We start from the raw sequence: 23,566 nt of genomic DNA on the forward strand, positions 1-23,566 counted from the left end.
ACAGAAAGTGCAATCTCTGATAGCACTGATGGATCACCATTCACTGTATTATTCAGAATATTCTAATTTTATTTTGGAACGAGATTACAGGAGGTAGTTAAGAGCAATAGATAAAATTTTACTGTTAGGGGTACAAAAAGGAGGTTAGAAATCCAACACACTGCAGCTCGCAGGACATTACAGTATGGTACACAAGGCTTGCCTGTGTCAGTTGTAGGTCCAGTGAGTGACAAGACCATTGGTTTGCTTTGGTTTGTTTCCAGACTTGTACGGCAACCAAAGTTAGCTGCTACAATGCGATCTGCAGTCCTCTAGTATCCCTGACAGAGCAATGCATCCTGCATTGAAGAGTGGACGAAACTTGAATTAATGAACCTTGACTGAACTTGCAGTTCCCTTTTCTTCTCTGAATGTGACAGCCTTATGGCCAGGCATGATGCAAACTCTATCGGAGACAATAGGAAACTTCTCTTCAGCACTATCGGCTAGTAGCAACACAGAAAATCGTTGCATGTTACACATTTATGTAGTATTCGTTTTAAATTTTTTTAATAGAAGTAGGAATACCTTTTGGGGCAGGTTGTTGGGTCCCTGTCAAGCATAAAGCATCGATCTCTCCTCTCGGTTACTTCAGGTATCATTTCACATTTTTACATGCTTTTTTTTCTCTCATTATTAAACATGCACCTCTGTTAGCAAAGTGCTTCCACCGTATGTGATATCCAGTTCGTTAATGAACTATTGTAGAAAAAATTGCACAGCCATTTGAGAACTGCTTCCTGTCATCGAAGAGAGAATTAACTGGTAATGGATCAAATCGTCTTTATTGTGAGTGATACAAATTATGTATTTTGTGCAGAAATGACTGGTCATGGCTTGACTGTCTAGGTATCTCATCAAAATGCTTATTGTCAATTAATAGGGAACCAAACACAAAGTGTTAATACCATTCAGTATTATGGTGCATGCTGTGAAGATCTCTAGTGGGAGTTGTATTAATATGTCAGAGAGCCTCTTTCAGGTCATTGTAATCTCTAAAGTTTACCAGCACTTGAAGGAATGGTAAACATATACTCTTCTTTTAGTATGATAGATTGTAGGAAGATGAGGAAGGTGAAATCTTAGACCATGTTAACAAATGAAATTGCAAACCTATTCACACAATGTCTCTTATTTATGAATGTATGCATGCACCTTGCTTATATTTGTTTGGAACTATTTTTAAATACTGTCTTGAGGTTAGGATGATGTTTTCTATTGTTTTAATTTTCTAGAATCATTTTAGAGTAAAATACCATAGCTTAGTAATCCTGTTTGATTTTAGAGTAAAATTAAATGGAAAGTAAGTTATGTCACTTGCATGATGTAACTACTCCAAATATTTAGTTAATTTTTTTGTTCGCTTATATAAAATTCCCTCATTTACTATTTCTGAATCACTTGTAATGTTTTATCTTAGTTACTATACTGTTAATGTCAAAAGAAATTATGTGATAATTTCACACCAGAGAGAACAAACAACTTACCTATGGGCCCAGTGTCTGTTTCATGACAACTCTGTCTTAGTTGGCTACCTGATAACTTGTACATAAAATATTATCTCAGGATCTTATTAATACATTTAATATACTATATTTCACTTAAATCATAAAGATTCTAATTTCATTGAATGAGGTAGTGGTAAAACATTACCATAAACTTCTTTTAGCTTAATCTCAATGATTCTTCCCTTTGAGTTTTTCTTCCAGTGTTCTCAAGGTATTTTTAGGCACTTCTGAACATAAGTATACCAGTAACATAGAGTTTTGAAGATGATGCATAGTTAGCAGTAAGTTTATGTAATAATACACTGTTTTCCATTTAATACTTGCTCTCAGTTGCAACAATAAATAAATTTTGTTTTACATTCATCAAACTTTACAGTGTTTTAAGACATTCTTTATTCACCAGAAAAGTGCTCCAACATCTTTTAAAAAGAAGAACTTTTAATCTTATAACTGCTATCACTACCAGTTATGACGGAAGAAGAGAAAGCCTCCCATTCCTATGAGGGTAGTTTATAACAGTAATATTTTAGATTGTAGTTGCACTGTTGAAACTTACTAAAGAGTGTTTTATGTGCATTAGTTTGGTATTTTCCATCACAGAAAATTTTAAGACCTTTATATCTACAAAATAATGAGCGCATAGCAATGTTTCTAAAAAGACGCAATGAAAAAATGGAATTTTAATTTCTTCCAGTTGAGGAAAACACACGACTGGAATGTAAATAGACAAGAATTGGAAATAACCTTCAGAAAATAAGAATTGAAAGCCATATAGCCCAAATTTGAAGATGAAAATCATGAATTCTGTAGAAATATAATTTGGAGCTACAAAATATTAATGACGACAGGCACCAAACGTAGGTTGCTAACCCAGGTAGATCGGATAGTTCAAGCTTCCAAGAAAGAAATTACACTGCTGCACTAAAACTACTGTAACTCGAAAAGTATTCAAGATATCAACCTCAAACTTGGAACATTTACTCAGTAGTCTGTACGGTGTGATACCTTTCAAGGCAATACCGCTTGTGGCTCCATTTAATAGTCTTTCTAAGCACTGTGTAGTTAGTATGAATGCCCTGTTTATGCCTTTTGTGTACTAATTGTATTCAAGTATACAAGGATTTCTCTTTACAGTTACTTCCTGTTTGGTGTTAGCTGTTAATCATCAGAAATATCTAATTCACTGTCACTCAGTACCTATTATAACCGGTCTGTACATAATTAATCACAATTATCGGTAGCCGTCGGCAACTCAATACGCCGCACTAGATCTCCAGGGAATAGCTCTACATACCCGACCTTATTATGTTAAATACATGAAATTTAAAGGAAAAAGATGCGGCGATAATTTATATTCCATGACTACACCGTTTGGAACTCCTAATCTTGCCCATAATTTTATTAATATTTAATCAAGGGAATACGAAGTGCGTAAAAGCGAGAATTCTAGTAGGCCGGCACCTACTGTCGGCTGTCACCTATTGTCAGCTGAGAAACTACGAGAATTCTCTGGGCTCATCACCCATGTGGCACATCAGACAATGAATCTGCATATAAATGTTGAAATACTTTGTCGTCACGTAGGGCACGTTGCCATGAACGCGCCATTTTGTATAATGATTCTTGGCGATTAAGAACACCCGTGTATATACGAAGTTTCCATGGCTATGAAGAATATACAATTAAAAAATTATATAGACACTAAAATCTACGGTCCCTCCACTCCATGACATGATTGAAAGTAGTTAAAATTATAGCCAACAGATAGTACAACAAGCTACAAACGATGCCCGTGTGTAAAAACGGAGATCTCTGGGGCCAGTCGTCAGTGTGTTAATACGTGTTAACACTAATAGCTTTAAAGCATTTTACCTTGAGAACTCTTAACTAATGTCAAAATTTTATAGAAAATACCAAGAGAATTCACAGGAAAGATATCACACTGTTCCATTTTTGCATCATCCAACATGGAGAATATCCAGTGTGAAACTATAGTAAGGCTTATAGGATATATTATTAGTCTTCTTCCTGTCTCATCGTCGCCGTAAGACCTATATAGGTCGGTGCGACGTAAAACAACTAGCAAAACAAAAAAGTATGCCTCATTTTAGTGCCACCATTGGTTTTTCCGGTTCCCTATGGTCACATAACCTTTGTTAGTGGTATTTTGGGATCCAGCCAGAGTCTGGGCTGATAACCGAACAGACAGACATTCGATATGCCCAGTTTTAGAAACATTATTGCTATAAGTGATTAGTACAACTGTGATGATGCAAATCAGGGGAATATTAATAATGAATAATTTTACTGTTTTTTAGGTTTTGCCCATAATATGCGTCTTACACCAAAGCTCAGTTTTAAGCGTTGAGCAATACCAAAACCATCTTGAATTATGCCAGCTATGATGATTCGTGTGTATGAAAAGGATTGGATGAATAAGAATAAAATGAAAGTATGGGTTAACTAAGTTTGCAGAAACCTTGCTATCATATCTGATGGACTTGCTTTACAATTCTAATCTCTTAATGTATGTAATAGCTTTGAAGAATATGAATGAGTTAAATGGAAGTGAAGATCATGTTCGACAAAGAGAAATAAGATACAGACAAAGATAAGATTGACAGGTCATATAATAGGTTTATTTGAAATTTTAAAGATTTAAATTTATATTCTCTTAATTTTTTTTGTTTGTTTGCATTTTCAGGTGCGTATGATACTCCATTAACTAGAGTAGGCCTATATTTAATGTTTAAGTGGAAAGGTATTAATGCAAAATTAATGTTGAATGTGGCCCAACATACAAAGAAGGATCCCTGAAGTCAACTGAATTGTTCCTCATTCATGTTTTATCTATCATAATTGCTTTTATATTAACAGTATAGTACTGTGGATTTTCATTTTTATAGGGTAGTACTGTTTAGATACAATATTACCTTTAGGTTATTTGCATTGCATTGAAAGAATCAAAATGAACATGCAAGGATTATTCAGTATTGATTATAATTCCTCCTCTTAGCTGAACTAGAAGAGTTGTGGTCCAATATTGTCTCCAGTTTTTGAGTTTTGGGAGGTTGAACTGGGTATAAAGCTTTCTAGAGCTGCAGTTGTTACTAATACTTGATTATGTGCAATTCTTTTTGCAGGTTTTAATTTGGTAGAAAAAACCATAAGTTTATTTGTTGGAAATTATCCCAGACTTTTGTAAGGAAGCTAAGAGTAGAAGATATTTTCGATTAATTACTGTCCTAGTTACTCTATATAGGAGTGTGTTTAAACCTCTAAAGTCCACTCGAATAATCCATGTACCCCAATTTTACTGAGAGAACAGGCAAAAAAAAATTAAAATCCCAAATATTTTGCACTCATTAGTTTATTAAGCAGCATAATTTTAGTAGGTAAATATAAGTTTATCATTACGCGTGTTAAAATTCTGCCATACTCGTGAGCATCTCTGCAGAATTGCAATATTTGCAATATAGGTACTGTGCCACTTTCTGCAGCATGACAGTTACTGTCGAGTGCATTTGATATAAATACAAAGTATGTTACAAGTGTTATTTTTAATATCCACCTATTCAGTACAATAACATGTAATGCATTTGATATACCTAACCGCATTTCTTTATCCACTTACATATCAGCTCCTAGTCAGGTCAATTGGTTAAAGAAACCAAACCGAACCCCATGGCACTTAACGCCCTTGAAAGGGCCTTGGCCTGCTCAGCATCCTTTGCTCAGCCCGAAGGCCTGCAGATTACGAAGTGTCGTGTGGTCAGCACGACGCATCCTCTTGGCCGTTATTCTGGGCTTTCGAGATCTCACCGTCAGATAGCTCCTCAGTTCTAATCACGTAGGCTGAGTGGACCTCGAACCAGCCCTGAGCTTGAGAGAAAAGTCCCTGACCTGGCTGGGAATTGAACCCAGGGCCTCCGAGCGTGAGGTAGGCACGCTACCCCTACACCACTGGGCCGGCTTCTCTATTAAAGGCTTAATAATTAACACATCAAGCAGGTGAAGTACAGATGTGAGTCCTCCTTGTATGATCACTTGGTATACGTTCCCTTGTTGCAGGCAAGCTTTCACTCTGTCTTTCGTGTGCTCGCAAAAACTGTCCATCTTAATCGTGCTGTTGAAGTTTAACAATGCCCACAGTCGACTTTTTCAGACATGTTTTCCACAGTTGAATAGAAGGCTTGTGTCCATCTAAATATTTTTGCGGACAATAACCATTATGTTCCGGGCGCACTAATTTTTTACGCAGTTTTGCATCTCAAAATTACATAAGGCAGCATTTTTCTCCTGTCAGCTACAATGCACAACGTGGCAGTGCAGTGTAACTTCTCACAGCTGCCGGTCTTCACAGAGACCCGCTTCTATCCTTTGTCCCAAATTATTGTGCCCAACGGCATTTCAAAATAAACTGAAGTGTTATCTGCATTGCCAATTTGTCCAGGTTGATAATTGTGTTGCCACCGCAGATTGATGATGTATTAATGGAATTTTAACATTTTCTCTTCATTCATTGACAGATGTACATTCTTCTTATTTAAAGAGAATTTCTTTCGAAGCATCTAGTCAGCCAACCTCAACCATCTTCGAAGTCCTTAATTTTCATTTCTTTTGTTATAGTTAATGCTTTTACCTTCCCTATTTTTGTGGAAATCGCACAACCCAGTTGCCATTTCTCCTTGATGCACGCGCACAATTTTCTTACCAAGCAAGTTGGCCGTACAGTTAGGGACACTTAGCTGTGAGCTTGCTTTCGGGAAATAATGGGTTCTAACCCCACTGTCGGCAGCCCTGAAGGTGATTTTCCATGGTTTCCCATTTTCACACCAGGAAAATGCTGGGGCTGTACCTTAATTGAGGGCACAGCTGCTTCCTTTCCGCTCCTAGCCCTTTCCTATTCCATTGTTGCCGTAAGACGTATTTGTGTCTCTGCAATGTAAAGCAACTTGAATTTTTTTTTCCATTTCCGAATACTTCATTGGACTGTAAAAAGGTTTGTGGCTACCTTGTGGTTTCCAATAAGAGATTTTTCTTACTTCGCCAGTCGCGAATGCAGCTTTTGCTAACATCGTATTTTCTACACGCAGCTCTGTTAATTTGTTTATCGGCTTCCTCAATTATTTTTTATTTTTCACTATCTGTTTATCAGCTATAAGAACTCATGGTAGCAGATTTTTTTGTCACACAAATATTCACTTGCAAACTGTAAACACCAAAACCAATATGGAAGCTTACCTCTGTAACCATCCAAGCAAGAAAGAAGCCACATGTGAGAGTCTCTTTGTACGGAAACATGAATGGAAGTTTTGTTAGCTACCAAGAAATAAGTTGTTTCCAATCTTGTACCTAATAATCCATGCATCTCAATTTTTATTTTTATTTTTTAAATACAAAAAACATGCATGAATTATTCGAGTAAGGACTGTATAGTGCTGCACATGTTTGGTGAACATCAGTGTAGATTCTTGAAAGAATCTGCCTTTTTGAGAATTGCCAGTCGAAATAAAGTTGTTCAGATCATTTTTTTAAACTTGAGTGTCAGTAATACAGGATGTTGCTAAATTCCCATTACAGACTTAGAGGGCTTGCAGTGGGGACCAAGACGGTTAAATTTATCATAGGAACTTGTGTCTGGAAACGTACCATTTTCCCGTTATCCGCATAAAACCACCACAACACACATTTACAACTCCCGCATTTTTGGCGCGCTGTCAGACTCCTGCTGCTTGTCGTCTTGGCCCAATTACAGGTTGGACTCGATGTGACGACCACCGATGTCAACACAGACTCGGTACCTCCGTGCCATGTTCTCGTACACACGATCACCACTCCCTGGTTCTGCAATATCCGCCGCATCCATAACCCGCACCAGTAGGTCTTCCTTGGGTTCCACAGGGGTCTCGTAAATCAAATTTTCATGTGACCCCACAGGTAATAGTCTAGAGGTGTCAATTTAAAGTTAAAAACTTTTTTTAGTTCAACTTACTACGGAGTATTGAAAGGTGGATCCTTCCCTATAATATTGTACATCTTCTTATTAGAGGTGTCAAGTCGGGTGAACGTGCAGGCCAGGTAATCGGGCCACCACGACCTATCCACTATTGCCCAAATCTTTGGTACAGATTACTGCTGTGTACGTAGTAAATTATTACTGCTGTACTGTAGTATGAACGAAGATCACCAACACAACGGCAGTTACAACACGTCTCCATGCGTATCACACACTCAACTGAATGGCATGAAATGTCAACAAACCTGTAGGAGAATGAGACATCACATGATTGTTTAGTGACATACGTACTCTAGTCAGTGACACGTACAATGAAGGAGATTTGAACATGTGCTGTGGTGGGTTTTTTACGGATAGCAGTAAGACGGTGCTTTTCTGGACACCAGTTTCTATGCTAAACTAACCGTCTTGGTCCCCACTGCAAGCCCTTAAAGTCTGTAATGGGAATATAGAAACACCCTGTATTTCAAATAAATGTTGTATGGTGTCATTATGGGCGGACTGGGCTTGAGTGGCTCAGACGATTGAGGTGCTGGCCTTCTGACCCCATCTTGGCAGGTTCGATCCTGGCTCAGCTCGGTGGTATTTGAATATGCTCAAATACGTCACCCTTGTGTTGGTAGATTTACTGGTACGTAAAAGAACTCCTGTGGGACTATATTCTGGCACTCAGCATCTCCGAAAACCATAAAAGTAGTTAGTGGCACCTAAAAACCAGTAACATTATCATGTGAATGAACTTCATTTCTTTTTTTATTTATTTTACAATTAGTTTTACATTGCACTGACACAGATAGATATGGCAATATTGGGATAGGAAAGGCTTAGGAGTGGGAAGGAAGCTGTAGTGGCCTTAATTAAGGTACAGCCCTGGCATTTGCCTGGAGTGAAAATGGGAAACCACGGAAAAACATCTTCTGGGATGCGGACACTTCATTTCGTATGTCTGATCAAGTGAGGCATATCTGATACCTCTTCTTAAAATAAAACCGTTTACACAGAAAATTATTGAGAAAGAGTCTGTCCCTTCTCGTGCTTATATTACTTTTCTTATGGTGCAGCAATAAATAATTGTCAGTGGAATGTAATCCTCTTTCCTCCATTGTTGAACACTGAATGTGGTGAATTTAGGTATGTATAATGTAAAGCATTTGCTCAGATTGTAACTGCATAAACATATACACATGATTTATAAAGCTATAGTGGCTTCAAATGGTACTCATTGGTCACAGTAGATGATTGATTACCTCAAAAGAATTATATTTTTAATGCCCTAAAAGAGAGAGTTCCCATATGTCATAGTGCAAGAGTTATTTTAGCAGCACCATTTTTCCACATGCACTAATGTGCTACAAATAGATGCTGGAGATACAACACTGTTCTTTAAAACTTAAAAATGAAACCAATTTGCCTCAGAGGAATGAATCATGTGGATTCATGGAAAATTACACTACCGCTACCTTGTTGCATACAAACATGATGAAACAACTAGTTTAGATACAGTAACAGGTACAGATGTTACTTTTCATTCGCAAATGGTTGTACTGTATAGCAGGTGCACCTCGGTCATAGATAGAACAAAGGGAAGTAGCAGCCTTCAGTTTTTGCATTCATTGTTGTCATTGGTTCATGCATTGAACAACGTTGTTTTAATTTGATTTAGTATAGAGATGTTGACAGACATCTTTGGTAGGACGTTTTTCCAATGGTCAGGTGTTAATAGGACATATCATCCTAGTTGTTGGACAAAGAGTCCACTATTGTGTAGCTATATGGCAACAAGGAACTATGATGCAAGTCCTGCACTCAGTTTACTTGTGCTATGCCACTCATCATCTGACATTTTCCTTACGCTTGTTGCAATGCCTCATTTGGCATAGATTTTCATGGACGACTTCAAAACGCTCAGGACATTTTTGTTACACCCTGCACTTCCTCAAGCCTCCCTGTGGTTCTGTTCCTGATATTCTTTTTGAGCTATTTAGTATTCTGTTGGTACTGTGAAATAAATGTCCAGTATCCGCATTGCCATAAGACCTATCTGTGTTGGTGCAATGAAAAGCAACTCGTAAAAAAATAAATGTCCAGTATCCAGTAAGTTTTATAAAATACTTGTCGGACTGTAGTCCTCAATAGTATTTTCACATCATATGCATCACATGTTCTTTGAGACTGCATTGTTATTTTTCTTCCCAGACTAAACCTTCAGTTGGCTTGTGTGTTTTTGGAATAGCTATTTATAATATTATTACAAAAATCTAAATCTTCCTCTTCTAGATGTTTTTCTAAATTGTTATTTTACTTTTCTCTCAAACGAATACAGTTTTATTCAGATATCTTTGTACTGAGCTTTTTGTTTTGTGGATCAACTCAGAAAAATTTAGTCTACCATAAACCTTTTCCCTACGTTCATGAATTCTCTTCAATGCAATGTAAATGATGTGTTGTTGTAGTAATAAATGGTGTAGCAGAAAATGTACAGCAGTAATTATGTGTGCCCTTTAATGTTGTTCAGGTGTTACAGCCATCAGACCTGAAGATCTGGATTTTCCTAGTACCATGACAGATATAAATCATGACACGTGGATGTTATCAGGTTCAGCTGTCATGCAGGATGGTGTGACACTTAGAAATGGTTACAGTTGTGACCTGGATGCCTTAGCCAGTGGTACACGTATAGGTGTGTTGATTTCTGTGAATTATATTATAAGAATATTCTGTTCTTTCCAGTTGACTACTCTTGTAAATAATTCAATTTATTTTCTAACATAGACCTTTCATCTATTAATATATTTGTAAATACTTTTTGGAAAGTATTAAAACTTTTTCCTTCCGTATTATTTCTGAAAAGGATACCTAATTTGTGCTTTCTCTGTTAATCCTGAACACATGAATGTTACTTCATTATTACTTTTTCTACCTTTACCTCTGTCCTAGTTTAGTGTTTAATTAACTTTTTATGTAGAGTAACATAATAGCTTTTATAGTAACAGTAGTAGTAATAGTAGTAAACGTTGTTAAAGAAAAGGTCCTATATACGTAAATCGTGCTGTTAGTTTACTTTTACAATTTACTTTTTTTTGCAGACTTCACCCTTCAGCTCACTGTAACAGTTATTCAGTCAGTATTAATTGATTCACCAGTCACTCCTACACTCGCTCATGTATTCTCTCTCTCTTACTTTCTTTTTTTCTGATCAACCAATATATTATTTGTCTAGTTACTCATTTGGAAGAAGTTTCATGTAGTACCATTCAGGATTGCTTACTGCATTTAAGTACTGGTCAGGGGTTCACTCTCCATGGAATTGGGCAGTAGTTGAGTTTAAATTTCACTTTCAGCTATCTTCAAGTTGTCTGCTGTTTCCCTTAGAACTTAAAAGAATCGTTAAGGTGATTTTTTTTTCTTACATGCTGCTAGCTGTTCGACCTGTTGTTGACAAGTTTCAGCGGTATGGTCATCTAACGGATATGAGTGGCAACTGAAGAGAGAGAGCTCATCTCAGTTAAGAACAGTCAGTGTAATGTTGTTATTTGGCCAGTTTTATGGGCCTAGGACAATGTAGGCCATCAAATTATGTTTTCTTCTGGCTCTCTAATATTATGGTATCCAGGGTCAAGGGAGGACTCCCTTTTCTCATATTATTTTGTCACGTTTTTCCTTGTTATTTCAGTAATTACTTTAATTATCTTCATGATCAACAGAGACTGATGATCACATTATCAACAACAAATACCTTCGTCATTTAACTCATTACTATGTTGATTGAACAGTATTTCCATGTTAGCAATGTTAAATATCGCTGTTATCATAGCACATGAGGTAAAAAATGTACAAGACATAAGTGATTGGAAATTGTAGTTTCTATAAATTTTGTTATGTACAAGCTTTAGATAAAAGATATATTTCTGGCGATAACTGGAAGTTTGTAAAATCAAAAGTGCATAAAACATAAGATGGAAATAATATTTTACACAACTTTCATGATGTACAGTTTTTCAATGCAGCTAATGTTAATTAACAGAGAAATTTGATTTTCTGTTTTGATCCCCTTAATATTGCTATGCTGCTGTAAATGTTATATTGGCGAATCATTTCAATTGTACAACAACTCAAAAGAAGTGGTGTGTCTGGTACAAAAGTTTAAAATTTTAGAAGTTCCAATGCAAATATAAACACATTTTTCAAATTATTTTCCAGGCTCTTCTTACGCATAAAAGTATACAGATAATGGCTTTTCTTGTATGTACTTAATTAATAGTCTCATGACATGAAAAAGATAACACGTAATAAATGATGGGCAATTATCTATTTAATCAAAGTTTAACCCTTTATCTTATATTTTTGTTTGAGGGATGTTGTTGGTATTGTTTTGTGAGCAAACTATGGAGTGTGCATTCTTTACTGCACTAGCCTTAACTTTTTTTCTCATACAACCTCTTCAAGCACTTGTTGTGGTGTATTAAACCCCTGTGTTAGTAAGATTTTTTATGGAGTAAAGATGCTGCAAAAGCTCTGCTTTGGTGAAAGATGGTCACAGCGTGCATTACATTGCAGAGACAGTCTCAATCGAGTAAGCAGTGTGAACGGATGTGCTGAGTGTGTGCTGAAGTATGGGGATAGCGCTAGAATTCTATCGAGTGAGGATTGGAAGTTGGCAATGCAGGAGGAAGAAGAAAACGGACTTGAGTAAGAGGACGAAGGGTGTGGAAGTAGGTGTGATGGCAGGGCTGCTGGTGGCGGTGGTGCTATCAGCGCTGCTCATAATAGGTGGAGTAGAGTTAAACGCATGGTCAGGTCCAATTGGTGCCCGAGGGTGGGAAGAGATAGAGGCGCTAAAAGAAGTGGTGAAGGAGGCGTGTCAGATAGACCGACTGAAGGAGATGATACGTGATCATTCCAAGGAGCTAAAGAACTTGAGACAGTGCGTTAAAAGTGAGGTGGACGAGTTGAAGGAAAAGGTGAGGAGAAATGAGGCGGAGATGGAGAAAATGCGATTGAAAGTCCAGTTACCGGAGGGGGAGGTGGCGAAACTAAAGAGAGAAATGTTTGATGGGATCCAGGAACGAATGAGGAAAAATATTTTTATATACGGAGTTGAAGAAGTAGCGAAAGAAGATAAGGTGGCATTAGTTTATAAGGTGGTGAAATTGATACGGGACAGAATGAAGATCAATTTTAGTGAAGTAGAGATTGATGAGGCACAGAGAGTGGGAAGAATGAAAGGCGGAGGTGGGAGACCAATTAAGCTCACGCTGATATCTACCCTGATGGCGGACATTGTCCTAAGGAACGCAGGGAATTTAAAGGAAGAGAAGATATGGTTGAAACAGGATATAGGTAGTGAAGCGAGCAGAAAGTTGAAAGTGATAAGAAGACACATGTGGTGTGTGAGGAAACAAGGGTTGAGAGCGTTCATTAGGGGGAATAAGTTGGTGGTGGGAAATGGCTGCTGGGTAAGAGAATGGTCAATGGAAAGGTTGCAACATATGGAGCAAAATTACCTACAGACGATTACGGAAAAGAGAGCGGTAGGCGCGACAAGAAAAGAGGAGAGCTCGGTGGTGGGTGATGGAGAAATGGCGGTTGGCAAGAGGGGCAGCGAAGACCAGCGCGAAGAAAGAAGAGGCAAGAGTGAAGATGGCCGGGAAGAAGAAGAAGCGAGCGGAGAGAGACGTAAACAGTCATGTGCCACCGGAAAGTGCTGTAGTGGAAGAGGTGGCAAGTACCCGGAGAGAGGTAACGACGAGGACTAGAAGTGTAAGTATGAAAGATCTGTGGGGGAAGAGAAATAATGGGCAGGAGGAGAGGGGGAGCAAAGAGTCTGTAAGGACGGCTAAGAAGGGAGAGAGCAGAGAGGAAACAGAAGGACTGCGTAGAACTAGAAGTAAGTTAAACAACGCTTCTGAGGTAAATAGAAATACGGGCAACAAGGAGGGGGTAGTGGAGGGTAGTAGGTAGCTAGGGTGTAAGACAGGCGTTATAAATATTGAAGGGGTAGGAAGTAAGTTGGGGAATGAAGAGGTTTGCAAGATGGTGGAGAGTTTTGATATAGTAGCCCTCCTAGAGACATGGCTAAAAGAAGGGATAAATCTAACCTGATTCGTGATGAGTAAAATGAAAAAAAAAAAGCAGGTGAAGAAGGGGAGGAATTCTGGTGGAATTTCATTATTAGTTAAAGAAGAACTAAGTGATCAAGTTACAGATATAGAAAATGAGCTAGAAGGGGTTTTATGGGTTAGGTTTAAATTGGGGGAGGGGCTGAAAGAAAGAATGTGTGTTTGGGTTTTATATACAACCCACCAAGGGGATCAATATATGCGAATGATTACTTCTTTAATGGTCTGATAGAGGAAATAAATATTATTAATGCAAAGTAGGAAGAGGACGGATTGATTTTGTTAGGGGACTTAAATGCAAGAATAGGATGCTCTAGTCCAGAGTATGGTAAAGTGGAAAGGAGAGTAAAGATGGGAAGTAGGATAACTGAAAATAAAGGGAGAAATGTTTACTTGTCAGAAGTTGTTAGAAGTATGTGGCGCGTGTGACTTGTATATTCTAAATGGGTGGTGGAAGGGTGATAGGGAAGGAAAAATGACATATATTACAAATGAAGCTGGTAGTGTTATTGATCTGATTATGAGTTCGGAAGATATGTTGGACAGAATTAACAGGATGGAAGTGGGTGATTGGAATCCCACCACTCCCCAGTATATATAATCATGAATAGGGATGGGGGTGCAGAAGAGAAGGGTTCAGGAAGAGGGAGGAGTGTGAGAGGCTGCAGAGTCCCTAAGTATATCTGGTCAGAGGAGGGTAAAGCAAAGATGAAGAATTCCAGATCATCAGGGTGGGGATTGAGGTAGCAGTAGAAGGTAATAATATTGACAGGACAGTAGAGCTACTGGAGTATCCGGGGAGGAAAATAGCGGAGGAGAAATCATACAGGAATAAGACCAGAGAGGTGGGGGAAGGTTGGTTTGATAAGGAATGTAAGGCAAAAAGGAAGGCAGTGATAAGAGCGTTGGCTGAGTTCAGAAAACATGGTGGGAGGGGCTTAAGGGAAAAATTCTGCAGGTTGAGGAAGGAATTCAAGAAAATTATAGGAGAGAGGAAAAAGGTTTGGCAGGAGGCTCAAACGGAAGCTTTAAATAGGGAGTGTAAAAACAGGGAAGGAGATAAGGCGTGGGCAAGGGTTAAAAAAATTAATAGGGGGACGAGTAGAGAGACAAAACCGAAAAACGAATATGAAAAATGGGTAGAGTATTTCCAGGAACTATTAGGCGAACAGGAAGGGTGGGTAAGGGTCGACGGAGGTGATAAAGTGGAAAGGGGGTAAGAGATGGGCTGCCAAGAGCTGGAAAAGAGAATAACAGGTGAGGAGGTGATGGGAGTGATAAGGAAATTGAAGATCAGGACTGCAGGAGGGGAAAGTGGAATAACTAATGTGTATTGGAAGGAAGTAGCAAAAAATAAGCAGATGATAGAGAGTTTGGTAACATTCCTAAACAAGATATGTGAAGGGGCGAAAATCCCTGAAGAATGGCAGAAGGGGATTATATGTCCTGTTTATAAAAATAAAGGGGAGAGGACAAATCCCAGTAATTATAGGGGTATAACACTGCTGGACTCCCTGAGCGCAGGTATTCTAGCAAATAGGTTGAGAAAGTGGGCAGAGGATTACTCAATTCCATCAAGTTTTCAAAATGGATTCAGGAAGGGGAGGATGACGGCAGATACGTGAGAACTATAATTGATAAATATGTGAGAAAAGTAGGCGCTAAAGTATTTATTGCTAAAATTGACTTCCAGAAGGCGTTCGATACAGTGAACAGGGAGGCCCTGTTTGAAAGATTGGGGAGGGTTGGGGTGGGAGAGAAGATGAGAAGAGCTATCAGGAGTATACACGAGAAAGTCTATTGTAGCATCAGGGCGGAGGAAGGGGTGGTGAGTGGAGTGATTGAGTCGAAGTTTGGGTTGAAACAGGGATATAAATTGTCACTGATCCTTTTTCTGTTGTTTATTAACGACCTACTAGGTGGCCATGTAGAGAGGAAATGGGCTTACCCGGTACTAGGCAAACAAATTCCAGGATTGATCTTTGCGGATGATGTATTGTTGCTATCGTTGACAGCGAGGGGGTCTGCAAAGAAGTTTGAATAAAGTAGGGAGTTTTGCGGAGAAATGGTCATTGAAGATCAACAGTAAGAAGTGTGTGGTGATGGTATGCAGGAAAGGGAATAAAAAGAAACTGGGAGTAAAGTGGATAATAAACAGGGTAGTGACAGAGGTGGTGCAAAAGATGGAGTACCTCGGGGTAATGCTGAGTAGAAATGGTAGCTGTATGGAGCAGATTAGGTGTGCCAAATGGAAAGGCCAAGCGGCACTCTCAGTAACTAGAATATTGGAAAATAAATTTAGGGGGGCAAGCTATGCTATACAACGTATGGTGTTTAATGCAGTGGTGAAGAGTAAAATGCTATATGCTTCGGAGGTCTGGGGCATAGAAAAGGAGTGTGTGATACTAGAGCAGGTAGAGAGTAGGTTCTGCAAGATTATGGGCCTATCCTTGTGCACCGCGAGTGCATGTATAAAGAGTATTGATATTTTAAAAAGTGTGCTTGGTTACTGGTGTAGATTAAGAGAAGGTGTAGGGGGCCTGTTTCTACAGTTGGCCTACCAAAGTCAAATGGAGGACAATTATGGTGATTACTCGGTGGACTAGATGAAAAATACCTTAAATAGACTGGGGTTGGGCGAGTTTTATAATTTTAAATGGGGCGAGAGTAGAGGCTCGCATTGGAAACACGTGATTAAGAGGGCGAGAGATATTGCTGACCAAGAACTGGAGGCCGAATGCCGGAACAGGACTACCCTAAAAATGTTTCTGAGGGTTAATCAGATGGTAAATTTGACAGTGGTAAATGTAAATAGGGGGCGAGAAGAGGGCTAATCTGGTGGTTGTTAGGTGTATATGTTAACAAAGGTTGGACGAAGTTAAAGAAAGTACATTGTGTGTATTATGTGGTGAAGAAAGGAAAGACTTTCATTTGCTGACAAGAGTGTAAAGAAACACTGGCAGAGATGCGGGTGTTTAATAAACAACAGTTGGAGTGGATTCCTCATCCGTACAATGGAGAAAAGTTTTTGAGGTGGTTAATCTAGAGAAAGCATATGACAGGGTACCGAGGGAAAAGATGTTCGCCATACTGGGGGACTATGGAATTAAAGGTAGATTATTAGAATCAATCAAAGGCATTTATGTTGACAATTGGGCTTCAGTGAGAATTGATGGTAGAATGAGTTCTTGGTTCAGGGTACTTACAGGGGTTAGACAAGGCTGTAATCTTTCACCTTTGCTGTTCGTAGTTTACATGGATCATCTGCTGAAAGGTATAAAATGGCAGGGAGGGATTCAGTTAGGTGGAAATGTAGTAAGCAGTTTGGCCTATGCTGACGACTTGGTCTTAATGGCAGACTGTGCTGAAAGTCTGCAGTCTAATATCTTGGAACTTGAAAATAGGTGCAATGAGTATGGTATGAAAATTAGCCTCTCGAAGACTAAATTGATGTCAGTAGGTAAGAAATTCAGCAGAATTGAATGTCAGATTGGTGATACAAAGCTAGAACAGGTCGATAATTTCAAGTATTTAGGTTGTGTGTTCTCCCAGGATGGTAATATAGTAAGTGAGATTGAATCAAGGTGTAGTAAAGCTAATGCAGTGAGCTCGCAATTGCGATCAGCAGTATTCTGTAAGAAGGAAGTCAGCTCCCAGACGAAACTATCTTTACATCGGTCTGTTTTCAGACCAACTTTGCTTTACGGGAGCGAAAGCTGGGTGGACTCCGGATATCTTGTTCGTAAGTTAGAAGTAACAGACATGAAAGTAGCGAGAATGATTGCTGGTACAAACAGGTGGGAACAATGGCAGGAGGGTACTCGGAATGAGGAGATAAAGGCTAATTTAGGAATGAACTTGATGGATGAAGCTGTACGCATAAACCGGCTTCGGTGGTGGGGTCATGTGAGGCGAATGGAGGAGGATCGGTTACCTAGGAGAATAATGGACTCTGTTATGGAGGGTAAGAGAAGTAGAGGGAGACCAAGACGACTATGGTTAGACTCGGTTTCTAACGATTTAAAGATAAGAGTTATAGAACTAAATGAGGCCACAACACTAGTTGCAAATCGAGGATTGTGGCGACGTTTAGTAAATTCTCAGAGGCTTGCAGACTGAATGCTGAAAGGCATAACAGTCTATAATGATAATGTATGTATGTATGTATGTATGTATGTATGTATGTATGTATGTATGTATGTTAATGGCGGAACGGAGAAGTGCTGGAAATTTGTGTAGGTTTTTGACAAAAATCAGAAACAGATGTACAGTAGCCTTAAAGGCAAAGTCTCAGTTGTGCCAAGAGGAGGAAGATCTTGTAGTGGTTTGTCATGACACAAGCAGTGTGTTAAATCTAGTGAATCAGCACAGTGGAAGTGTCTGCCTTCCTAGCTGCTGACTAGCAGCGGGGAAGAGGGGAGGGGAGGTGCTGGTGTGTGCCACCACAAGGAGACATACTAGCATATGTAATAGATGCTAGATCAGGAGGAATCGGTTGACACATTCCAACACGTACTCAGGAAGTGAGGTGGTTAACCTGCCGTACTTTGCCCTTTTAGTTTTCCATTTAACTCAGCTGGCCAAGAGGCCAGTGGATTAACTTTTCCCTTATTTTTTTGTGTTTAGTGTTGTTATGCCCACCAGTATGGGGTATCATTGTATCTTTATTCTGCATTGTCTAGGTTTCATTGTTTTTTGTTTTTGCTTGTAACTTTCTTAGTTTTGCATGGTTGTTTTTTTCCAATTGAGAATTGCCATTTTTCTCTGTTAAGATCGATTAGGTTGTGTAACTATAAGATCGGGAGAAAAATAAAGGTTTGTTTACTTACTTACTTACTTACTTACTTACTCACTCACTCACTCACTCACTCACTCACTCTTGAACCTGTAACTCTGTTCTGTGTAATTCGCATTTGTACGTAATTTCCGTAATTTCCTTTAGGTCCCAACAAAATGTAATTTAAGAGCGTGTTAATTAAACCTTATTTATATGTAATCCATTTATACATAATTCGCTGTTATACGTATTAAGTGTCAGTGAAATATAACTGAATTTTGCATAATTGTAAAGAGCACGTGCTTTTTTAAAAAGAAACTACTGTATTTGCGACATTTCCTCTTGGTCGGCGTAGGCGGAAGTAGAGCGGTCTGATTTCGGTGCTGAAACAGAACACAAAGAGTTTCGCCGAGTGACATTGTTGACCCTCACTTACTGGTGGCTTAACAAAGGCCAACCAAGCGAGATCCCTTCGCTCTGTATCTCGCTCCTGCTCTACCTTCGTCGCTTTTGACCTTCACAATGCCGCCAAAGATTAAGATACATTACAAGCAATGTGGGCGGTTTCGCTGCAGAAACAAAAGAAAATACAGTAAATTTGTTTGAATATGAGAATTTCTTTCGTGGGAACAAACATGTCCACCTTGCCGGTATCTGGTGTTTACTGTTGAACAGTCATTTTGTCATACAGTTGCTTTTGATTAGCCATGGAGAACAGGAAAAGTTATACCCTACATGAAAAAGTAAAATGTATACGAGAAGTGGACACTAATCCACACCAAACAAAAACTGAAATTGCCTCAGACTTAGGAATTGCTTATACCACGGAATGTACATAGATTTCGAGAAAGTACTTTTCACATTGTTCCAGCATAAGCGGGCCGTAGTTCTACCAATTAGTGGCAACATGCTGAAGGCAAAATGATGAGTATCACTGCTGATTTCAAGGCTTCTTCAGGGGGTTGCAAGGATTTAAAGATCATCATGAAATCACAGTGAGAACAATTTGCAGTGACTCAAACGCTGTGGACGATGTCATGGTGCAACACTGGAAAGAAGAGGTTCTGCCGGGTATCGTAAGCGATTGTCAGCCTCCAAACAACTACAGTTGTGATGAGACCGGCCTGTTCTACAATCTCCTTCCTAATAAAACATTAGCTGAGAAAGGTGACTTATGCCATGGAGGGAAGAAAAGTAAAATTCGTATAACAGTCCTTCTCGCCACCAATGCAGATGGATCTAACAAACTTCCTCCACTTGTGATAGGAAAATCTAAGAATCCGAGGTGTTTTAAGGGTGCGAAAACAAAACCTACGGAATATGAATCCAACAGAAATTCTTAGATGACTATGCTTTTAATGGAACAGTGGTTGAAAAACTGGACATTAAAATTTAAAAAAAAAAAGAAACAGAAGAAGATCCTTCTTATTATGGATCGATGTGCAGCACATCCACCTCAAATCGTTCTGCAGAATGTCCGAGTGGAATTTTTCTCTCTTAACTGTACCGGTGTTCTACAACCACTTAATTTGGGCATCATTGCAAATTTTAAAGTGCGTTATAGAAAAATACTGGTTCAACATTTAATAACACTGAGTGATGTAGGAAATGAACCTCTCTCCATTAATTTGCTACTAGCAATTGACCTTATTTCGGCTGCCTGGAAGCAGGTGTCATCCTCCACAATCAGTAACTGTTTCCGCAAAGCTGGTATCTTACTAGATGAGGCTGCCTCTAATGATGATTATGGGGACATAGTTTTGTCTGGCAATGAGCTAACGCTACCGGAGGGTGTGGACAACAACCGGATGAAGAGATTATTGCTGACGTATGCCAACAACGCAGTGGTGATGGACCAGCTACAAGTGATAGTGACAGTGATGGAAATGGAGATAACGACTTGAATCCTTAAACACCTGAACTGAGTGAAGTGTTAAGTGCAGTCTAAATGTGTAGGCATTACATCAGTGCAAAAAGTTGTAATGAAAATGCTTTGAATTCATTACTACGTTTGCAAAAGGACATTTATGCTCTTAATGCAAGAAAAGTGGAGCAAGCCAAACTATCTGATTTCTTAAGGCTGGACCAAGTTCAAAATAATATTTTCTGTCTTAATGTATTTATTATTTGCAAGGATTTACACATGTATGTCTATTCCATTGGTTTTTTAAAAGTAAATATGTAATGTATTGTGTAAGTCTGATATTTTTTTTTTTGCTAGTTGCTTTACGTCGCACCGACACAGATAGGTCTTATGGCGACAATAGGACAGGAATGGGCTAGGAGCGGGAAGGAAGTGGCCGTGGCCTTAATTAAGGTACAGCCCCAGCATTTGCATGGTGTGAAAATGGGAAACCACGGAAAACCATTTTCAGGGCTGCCGACAGTGGGGTTCGAACCTACTATCTCCCAAATACTGGAGTCTGATTTCTAAGTAATTCTGAGTTAGAAGTTTTTTTTTTCTCTTCATCTTGATGTACGTATAAGTCAAGTTCAACTGTACTTACTCACTCACTCACTCACTCACTCACTCACTCACTCGCTCACTCAAGTGACTCGACCAAGTTCCGTGGGACAGTGTTAGTGAAAGAACTGTTCGTAGAAGACTGGAGGAAGCCAGTCTTTAATCCAGAAAACCTGCTAAAGACCCGGAGCTCACCTAACAGCGTTGTGCCACTCGACTATGTTTTGCAAGGGAACATCTCTTATGGAGACTACTACAATGGGAGGACATGCTATTATTGATGGATCATGATTTGGCCTGCAATCATATGGCGGTAGAGAAAGATTCTGGAGAAGTCTTAGGGAAAGGTGTTCCCATTGCACATTCTCACCCAGAATACCTTTTCAGGATGGTTCTCTGATAGTGTGGGCAGTATTCAATGTTATCACAAGAATAGATTTGCTGTTTGTAGAGCATGGGAGCCTTATAGGACATCACTATGTGGAGGAAATCTTTCTGCAGCATATCGTACCTTTAGCTCCAATTGGTGATGATTTCACATTAATGCTGGACAGTGCATGCCCGCATGTAACAAGATGAGTGCAGCACTTCTTTGAGGAAGCAGAAGTGAGGAAGTGTTATGTTTTTGACCCACTCGAAGCCTGGATTTGAATCTTCTTGAGCATCTCTGGAATCAGCTGGGGTGACCAGTCCATCAGGACTACCCAGAAACCATACAGGACCTGTAGGAGGCCCTCCTGGAAGAATGGGAGATTAATCTTCAAGAGGACATTATGGTGTTAATCAGGAACAATGTTGGTGCAAGAGGAGGTAGTGCTCCCCTGTCTTAGTCCAATTTCATTTCTAAACCATTCTGTCTTTCCAAACGGTGTCTGTACACTGCCAACAAAGTTTTTGTCCATTGCTTGTGCCATTTCTATAGTTTTTGTACCCACTCTCTTTTTGACCATGGTTTCCCACACCTTCTCCTTGGGAACACGATCATATGCCTTTGCTAAATCTATGAATGCCGTGACTAAATCCTTTCCATATTTCCAACTTTTCCATTATTTGCCTCATGTTGAAGATTGAGTCCACTAGATCTTCCACTTCTAAAGCCATACTGTTCCTCTTACAACTCTCCTTGTACCTTTCTTCTCATTCTCATCTTCAATATTCTTTCCATTATTTGTGCCTCTCGTGATAAGAGTGTGAGTCCTCTATAGTTATCACATACGTTTTTGTCCCCCTTCTTAAAGACTGAAATGATTATTTCTTTTCACCAGTCTTCTGGCATACGTTTCTGTCTTCATATGCACTTTAACCATCTGTACACCCATTGTAGTCCAACAGGTCCAGCAGCCTTCATTTCCACACTAATTTCATACATTCCCGTTGCCTTCCCCATTTTCATTTTACAGACTGCTAATTCCACCTCTAGCATGGTTGAATCGTCGTCTGCTGGTGAGTCACCACGTCGTATTACTACGGTCTCCTCTGCACAGTTTTTCACATTCAACAGTTTAAAGAAAGAAAATAAGATATAAATATAGGAAAAAAGGAAAGAAAGGAAAATGAGCAAGTAAAAACCTTACAAAGGACCAAAAGTGTGACTTGTTGAAGATTGAGTGTAGACCGTATGCTAAACAATGTGTGCTCTACAACAGATTGTTGGGTCGGGTCAGCTGTCAGGCAAGGAGAACAGGGGAAGGGGAGGGGGAGGAGGGGTGGAATTTAGCACGGAAAGTTGGTAGATGCAGGAAAGTTTTAACATTTTTACGTTGTGTTAAAAATAATTATTTTAGTCTCAAAAAGAATGTTGGACTGCCCCGAATGTCATTTAAATTATAAGCGGGATTGTTTCTTTGGCCTAAATGCATGAAAATATTTTCATAGATGCTGAGTAGATTACCTTTCTGTGCTCTTGTAAAATCAGAAGATCATCTTCAACGGTCGGAAAATGATGGTTAGAGTCAGCAATGTGTTCGCCCATGGTTGAAAATCTGTTATGTTTCTTAGCAGTAATGTGCTCCTGATAACATATTTGGAAACATCTGCCAGTTTGGCCTGAACTCGCATTGATGACATTTGAGCTTATATAGGGGTCTGAAAATAAGTTATGGAAAAATTTATTAATATAATAAACCCAGTAATGTAAGAGATCATCCTTTTTTTCCTAAACCGTTTGGTTAATCGCCAGTGGTAACTGGTTCATATCTCTTATGTCTCATGACGTAGTGCACTGAAATCGTAACAGAACGTTAGCGGTGAAGAGTATTAATATTAGCATTCAAAATTCCAAAGGAAAATGCATGGAATATGCAGAAATGGTGAGAAATTTTACTAGTGAGTAGAGTACAGACATGATCCCGTGACAGAGGATCGCACAGTATTAGCTGTTTATGTATGCTGAGCAGTTGGCAAGCAATACAGTTGAGTGCATTGCGTGGCTCAACACATGTAGGAGAGGGGAATGGCCAAGCGGGACATCGGGAAGGACAAATTTAAAGCATCATTTCCTGTAAGTTTACACACTTGTGTCTTGCACCGGATGAAACACCACTAAAATGAAATTAAAATATTAATGTTTACAGTATGTACAATACATAAACAGTTAACAGAAATCAATTATCATTTAACATATTTTTTCAGTGGCCTAAG

At 39.1% G+C, this 23,566-nt stretch overlaps 1 protein-coding gene across 1 annotated transcript in view; it reads left to right on the top strand.

Moving 5' to 3' along the window:
- The window catches only part of Neurl4 (neuralized E3 ubiquitin protein ligase 4), a 426,720-nt gene that overhangs the window by 197,252 nt on the left and 205,902 nt on the right, over positions 1–23,566 (top strand). The window contains exon 14 of the mRNA XM_067148903.2: positions 10,082–10,246. Within this exon, the coding sequence (XP_067005004.1) occupies positions 10,082–10,246 (165 nt within the window). The remainder of the gene's footprint in view (positions 1–10,081; positions 10,247–23,566) is intronic.

The sequence above is a fragment of the Anabrus simplex genome, chromosome 6, assembly GCF_040414725.1.
Source record: "Anabrus simplex isolate iqAnaSimp1 chromosome 6, ASM4041472v1, whole genome shotgun sequence".
Classification (NCBI taxonomy): domain Eukaryota; kingdom Metazoa; phylum Arthropoda; class Insecta; order Orthoptera; family Tettigoniidae; genus Anabrus; species Anabrus simplex.